This window comes from Tachypleus tridentatus, chromosome 6 (assembly GCF_004210375.1).
Source record: "Tachypleus tridentatus isolate NWPU-2018 chromosome 6, ASM421037v1, whole genome shotgun sequence".
Lineage (NCBI taxonomy): Eukaryota > Metazoa > Arthropoda > Merostomata > Xiphosura > Limulidae > Tachypleus > Tachypleus tridentatus.
In genome coordinates, this window is record NC_134830.1 from 86,617,631 (window position 1) to 86,625,291 (window position 7,661).

At 34.1% G+C, this 7,661-nt stretch overlaps 1 protein-coding gene across 1 annotated transcript in view; it reads right to left on the reverse strand.

Moving 5' to 3' along the window:
- Window positions 1-5,117, reverse strand: part of prtp (thioredoxin domain-containing protein pretaporter) — an 86,646-nt gene extending 81,529 nt beyond the window's left edge. The window contains exon 1 of the mRNA XM_076505906.1: window positions 4,737-5,117. Within this exon, the coding sequence (XP_076362021.1) occupies window positions 4,737-4,894 (158 nt within the window). The 5' untranslated portion in view covers window positions 4,895-5,117. The remainder of the gene's footprint in view (window positions 1-4,736) is intronic.
- Window positions 5,118-7,661: the final 2,544 nt, after the last annotated feature.

Here is a 7,661-nt window from a genome sequence, read left to right on the forward strand (position 1 = left end):
AAACCAACATAGTGTGGTATAAATAAAAACTGGATAGAAGTAGATGATAGAGATAAATGGGCCAGTCAGTTTTGAATATTAATGAAAACAGGATGAGAACTAACATGAAGCAATTCTAGGGCCAATAGAGAGCTAAACGAGTCAGTATAAGTAGTATAGTTCATGTACTGCAAACATCTATGTGATTTAGGGCAAGAAAAATGGCATACAATTTGGCAGCAAACACAAACTGTAGAGGGGGATTCTGTGTGCAACAATCAAATCACAACAAACCATAGCAAAGTTCACAAAGACACCTGATTTCAAACTATCCGTCTAAATGGAAACTGAAGGATGATTTGAAAGATGTTCAGCAAAAGACTGGTGCACTGTTGAAACTTTTAGCAATGTTTAGATGGCAAATGAAGGTTGAAACAGCTTTAGGTAGTACCATTTTGGAAGCAATCTGATTGAAACTTGACTGAGTTTTAAGCAATGTGAAATAAACAAACTACAAATGTGATATGTGTAAAACAATATTATAACACAAACCAAAAACACTGTGTGTGCATTTGCACAGATGAATGGAGGAATAGGTCAATGTTTGAATAAGCAGAACTCTGACAAGCACGATGCCAATCAAGTAGAATATTGTTCAAAAATAAGGCTGTACTGGAAAACTAGGTTCTTTGATGTTGAAACACTGTCGCAACGCAACTTGTCATCCTCCAGAGTATTCATTGGCTGTGACATACAGAAATCATCCACATGGTCAGCAGAAGGACACTACAGTTGAATTTCCAATACATTTATGCAGAACAGATACCTTCTATAAAGAGGAAAGCTGACTCAGTCAGCTGCACATGGGTGGGAGCATAAAGGCTTGTGGCATGCATAAAGAAAAATGTTTTGCATATACATGGCAGCACTGAACAAGAATAACTGTTTATGTACCATACCAGTAAATTTGATAAAATAGCATTGCAAAGTCATTTACCAAAGTTTAAAATTCTGTTGAATAGTTAACTTGTCAATAGGTTCCTTGCTGTCCTTAAACGTATGTGTTACAATAAATGCAAGTTAATGCATATGAATTTTCATAATTATATTAGTATACCTTTGACAGCAATAATCTTAAGTGTTATGAAAGTAAATGATTTTGGTACTTTGGTTGATTCATCCCTTAAGGTATAAAAAGGGAAAATCTTTCTTCACAAGTCTTTTAGCATTCTTTTAAAAGGTTTCTGAATTTTCAGAAAACATCACACAAAAGCTTTCTAAAAAAAAGGTCTCTATAGGATGGGGGATAAGTGAGCAAAGTAGATAGAAAAGTGGCTGTATCGAAGAATGCAGTGTTGTAACAAACAGAGTTTGGTCAAACTGGATTAATGTTTTAAATGGTGCACCTCAGGGCTCAGTCCTAGAACTTTTGCTCTCTTTTTGATTTATAACAGTAACATAGATGAAGAAATAGTCAAAAAATTACTTAATTTTGCAGATGGCATTAAGATATTTGATACTGCTAGCTGTGTAAAAGATGTTGCTGATTTTTGAAAGAATTTAGATCATTTATTGAGATTTGAAAATAAATGGCAAATGGTTTTAATTATGATTAATACAAGATAATGCACATGGGTTATTATAATTTGAAATATAATCTGGATTAGAATAACGTTAACAGTGTCATGAAAGAAAAGGATCTTGGTGTAATCGCTGATCAGTCTCTAAAGCCATACAAGCAGTGCACCATTGCTAATGATAATGTAAGTAGGATTTTAGATTTATCTACAGAAATACTGAATACAAGTATAAAGAACTTATAATTTTCGTGTATAAGCCACTGGTTAAGTTACAATTGGAGTACTGAGTTCAGTCTCAGGCTCTTTAAGAGGGGCATTGAATCACTAGAATTGCTTCAGAGGAAGGATACTATAATGGTGCCTGGGATGAAGGGGTTGTCATATGAGGAGGTTCAAGTCTTAAGTTGCTTTCTCTTGAAAAAAGAAGAGTAGAGATTATCTGATTGAGGTGTTTAAGATTATAAAAGAAACTGGTGAAGTTGATGCATAATATTTTTTCATAATTAACAGTAACAACAGTACAACCTGGGAACACAAATTTTGACTAAGACAGTTTCATTTTTATAAAAGGGTGGTTAGTCTTTGGAAAGGGTTGCCTTTATATATTGTGGAGGCAATACATTTAGAATTTTAAGAGAAATTTTGATATATCTGAATAATGAAAGCTAGCTTTAACATTCATTTTATTTATTTTCTAATAATTTAATGTAGAGGGTAGAACAGCCAAGAATGAACAAGAGGTCTCACATTATCCAAAAACATTATGTTATAAGCAGTATGCTGCTGTTAGTGGTAAGGTAAATAGAATTTTCTTATTATATTCAGTGAAATATTGAATATAAAGCTAAGTTATAATTTCATTGCATATGTCATTGCTTAAGCCTTATTTCAAGTAGTGGGTTTAAACTTTGCCTATTACCTTAAAAAGGATATAGAATTATTGTAAATGGTTAAAAAACAGCTACTAAGAACAAGCAAGATGAAACCTGAAATAGAAAGGTTACCATACAAGGGCAGACATACTAAAACTGTTCCTTGAAGGATTGATAAGGATCAGACTCGTATGTCTAAACATGTTAAAGGAATTGAGTGTTTACATAGTTTTTTTTTTCTCAGTTAATGGTATGATAAGTGAAAACAACTGTAAATTTTGTCAGATAAGAGAAGACACCTTCAATTACAACAGTTAAGCTTCCCTTACACAATGGTTGTCCATTAGGTGCAGTGAGCACATTAAATTTTTGAGTAATTAAAAAGGAGCTTAATAAATATTTAAATAATCAATGTTAGATTATAGTTTGTTTTTTTCATTCTTAAATGTTAAGTTGTATTGTTTATAAAAAATAAGGAAATAAGATTAGAGAAAGGATCAATTGCTGTTTATGTAGATGATCGTGAGGGTGTAAATTTGGTGCATCTTAGTTTTTAGAAAACATATTTGACAAGGTGCTACATAAGAGATTTGTAAAATAAATTATCTCTATAGGTGTGGTGGATAGGTTAGCAAACTGGATTGAAGAGCAGCTGGATGGGAGAAAGCAGAGGGTTGTCATATAAGGAGTTTAGTAAACCGGATTATTGTAAAAAACGAAATACCTCAGTGCTCAGTCTTAGGAACTTTGCTCTTTTTTATTTATATCAATGACATAGATTAAGGAATAGTCAATAAATTACTTAAATTTGCAAATGATGTAAAGGCCTTGCATGCTGCTGATTTACAAAAGGATTTAAATCATTTAGCAAGTTTAGGAAATGAACAACAGATGGATTTTAAATTATAACAAATGCAAAATAATGCATGTGGGTTATTGTAATTTGAATATTGAGTATAATATGCATGGGAATAACCTTAACAGTTTCATGAAAGAAACAGTTCTTGGTGTGATGGTCTAAGGCCATCCAAGCAGTGTGTCATTGCTTAGTTGTAATGCAAGTGGGATATTAAGTGAGAACTTCAGAAATGCTGAATACAACTCTAAAAAGGTTATAATTTCCTTGTACAGGTCATTGGTTAGGCGAAATTTGGAATACCATTTTAAATCTCAGGCTCCTTACCTTAGGAAAGGCACTAAATAGTTGGAAATGGTTCAGAGAAGGGTTACTAGAATGATGTGTGGGATGGAGGGGTTGTTATATGATGAGAGGCTGAAATCTCTGGAATTGTTTTCTCTTGATAACAAAAAAGAATTAGAAGGATCTGATTAAAGTGTTGAAGATTGTAAAAGAAACTGATAGTGTTGATTCATCATCTTTTTTCACATTTAACAGTAAGAATAGTTGGGACTAGTTGATACAAATACATATTTTGGCAGAGTAGTAGAAGTTATCCTCAGTTAAGACAGTTTCATTTTTCTAACAGGGTAATTGGTCTTTGGATGTTGTAGAGGCAGTAAATATATGGGATCTTAAGAAAAAACTTACTGACTTATACTTTTTTAGTTATTTTAATTTAGTTTAGAAAATGTAATAGCTGAGATGGACCAAAACACTTATAATAATTCCACAAATTGAGTTAACTAGCTCAATATATATAACTGGAAAACTATCCCAACTTTAAAAGTGGAGGGCGTATTTTTGTGCAGAACTAAAAGGTGGGTCACCTTTCTGTGTGGAAAAATAGAGAAGGGGAATTCTTATGTGCAGATAATTTCCAAAATATGACCTGATATAGCAACAATAACTCTTGTGATAAGCTGTATTCCTAAACATTCATACAAAATCTACTCAAATCAATTACAAAATATGTTAAATTTGGAATAAGTGCACCTTCAAGTAATTACCTACCCAGTTTTGTAAGATTATGTTCATTATACAATATTAATACAATAACTTGGCAGAAATACTACTTTAACTTATAAATTACACTTATAAACTTCTTCAGCACTCTAGGTTTAATTGAGGTACATCCACTTAGTAACTTGCATTATATATAAACTTAAGAAAACAATGACACTCATTAGATCTCATTCTTAAAATTGAGATTAATAATATTAATATTAATAACGTAACTGTTAGTATAACTTATTCCTAAATCTCAGTATTAATAGACCAATTGGAGCGTGGTACAGCTTCTGGTATTCGTACTTGGTACTACTTTAGCCTACTATTACTAATAAAAAAAAATGTTTCTTGTTAGGATTAAACAATGAAAATGAAATTAGTTTCGTTTTCACTTACCATGGAGCGAAAAATTGAACAAAATGAGGTTTTGTTCCAATTTCAACTAGAAATGTGTTTGCATCATATTTCAGAACATTATCATTGTAAAGATCGTTTGTTGCACTCAAAAGAGGTAACTGAAAACTAATAAAATAATATAAATTTAATTCCATCATTAACACTATGGACCCAGGTACCACCCCAACACGAATCTAACACAGAGAAGTAACAAGTACTGAAACCTAATTCCCAGTTACTCTTTCAAACACATGTATGAAAACTGACAACCTATTCTGACAGTAAATAACAAGTTGACTCACGCCCACTCGAGAATACAAATCAAGTAAATTTTAGTTATTGACAACAAACGGACGAATATATATATATATGTGTGTATGCGTTTATTTTGAAAAAGGCAACAATAACTTTAGCCACTCATAGTGAGTGTATTAAAATCAATTTTAAAATAAGTTGTAAAGTGTAGATGGAATATATGAATATGTAATTATTTAAACACAAAAGAAACCACTTGCGTTTGAAAATGAAATTAATTTCGATAACTCCAGCACATCATAAGACAACTAACAAGCAATCTTAACCGATTAGCAGTACTGTTTTCTTATTTAAAAAGTAAATAAAACGAAAAAAACTTTAAGGAAGTCAATGAGAATATATATATATGATATTTAAGCACACTACGTGTTTCCTATACGGTTTATTTATGTGGTAATTTTTAATATTCTTAATCCAGTTTCTGTAGAAATTTAAAAAACACGTGCGTGTGCACGTGTGTGTGTTTTCTTATACCAAAGCCACTGCGGGCTATCTGCTGTGTCCACCGAGGGGAATCGAACCCTTTGATGTTAGCGTTGTAAATCTATAGACTTACCGTAAATACTGCCCAACAACCTTTCGAATCTTCTCTCATGTGAGTTTGGAACAGGTGGTAGTTCAAAAAGTCGTCGTAGGGAGATAGTTATGGCACTCGACTCGTAATCTGAGAATCGCGAGTTCGAATCCCTGTCACATAAAACATGCTCGTCCTTTTAGCCGTAGGGGCATTATAAGGTTAGAACCAATCCCCCTATGCGTTGGTAAAAGAGTAGCCCAAGAGTTGGCAGTGGGTGGTGATGACTAGTTGCCTTTTCTTCAGTCTCACACTGCTAAATTGGGGACGGCTAGCACAGATAGCCTTCTTGTAGCTTTGCGTAAAATTCCAAAACAAACAATCAAAAAATTGTTGAAGTTACCTTATTCGAGTTGCTTTTTTTATTGGGTTCTCTATAGTACCGAATGTCTGTTCTGCATAAGGGGATACTGTAGTGACATATAGCATTCGAGTTAGCAGATTGGCACTAATATATTTTGCTGGCTTAATGACGTTAACTAAATTTTTCAGTCGACTAATATTATAAGGGCACAGGAATAACGAGGTGAAGCTGCAGACTGAGCAAAGAAAGAGAGTTTATCTGTTGAATTCAGGTACACTTTCTTGAGCCAATTCTACTACCACCGCTGGTATAGCCTGTAAGTCCACGAATTTACAATGCTAAAATCATAGGTTCGATTCTCCCCTCGGTGGACTCAGCAGATATCCCGATGAGGCTTTGTTATAAGAAAAAAGACACATACACACATAGTTCTACTAGGATATCGTAAAGTGAATTCTTACTTTAAGATTATCGTATTTAATTCCACGTAAATCTGTCCATATAAAAATAAAGTTAAACTACAGTGCATCAATTGTGATTCCCTTTGTATAAGCAAATCAAGTATGCTATATGTTTCTTAATCATAACAAAGAGTTTCTTCATTTATTTAGATTTATTCAGTCTCATTATTTCATACTTTAATGACCTCCCTAAGAGACGGAAGAGAGGACACGGAGGATGTTCAGTGCCCATATATACTTGACACGTTACTGCTCTATGTGAGGAATGATAGTCAGCTTAAGGTAAAAATAAGCCCTAAAACTTTGCTCAAGGACCACGGGAAGAATAACATCACCGATACGGAGCTCGGTATCGCGGTGAATATAACATTAGCGGTAAAAGTGGATGCAAAGAAAAGGAAAAGCCGTTTGGTGTGGTCCACTTCAACAAACAATTAAGGGCAGTCTCAAGCTGCCATTCAATAAACCTCATGCTTGACGACTGGCACGAGATGTGGAAGACGTCGACATAGAGCCCATTTGCAACAATGAAAGAAAGTTGTGCAGTGATATCATTAATCTTCACAGTGAAAAGTGTGACACTCAAGATAAAGCCCTGAGGGACTTCAAGTTTTTGTAGCAAAAAATGGAAAAGCATCGAGTTTACACGGACTCGGAATCGCTAGTCCATTAAAAAGTTCTGAATAAAAGTGGGTAAACTGCCGTGTAAATCACATGAGTGAAGGTCTCGCAAAATGTTGTACTTACATGTAGTGTCTTAAGTCTTCTCAAGGTTGAAGAATATGGAAACAAAATGTTGTCACTTGAGAAAAGTTTCCCTGATCGACATTTTAAGTCGAATCAAGTGGTTCATGGTTGAATCCTACTCTGTGTAGGCGAGAGAAGGTTATTTGATTCCTTGAATCAAACAAGATGAGCATTACCTATCCACTCTAAGACCTTTCAGAGACAGCTTGTCAAAGCCATTGACAATAGTCAGAAAGAATCTTGGGATACTTCCCAAAATGAAAGAAAGAGAAGACAATAGTCACGTTCCAAGCATTAGGAAAAACATACTCCTGCTAAATCCAGTTAAAACAACCAAACCAAAGCAAGAAAGACAGGAGAGAGACGGCACAACATCTCAGAATGAACATCATCAGGTCCGACCGATGTATTTCCAGATCAATAAAGAGGAAGTTTGAGTTCAGCCAGCACAGACAGGCGATTACAGTCGTAAAGACGATCAGTTCAAAACAAAAGAGGTGATCACTCCACCCAAGACTTGATCG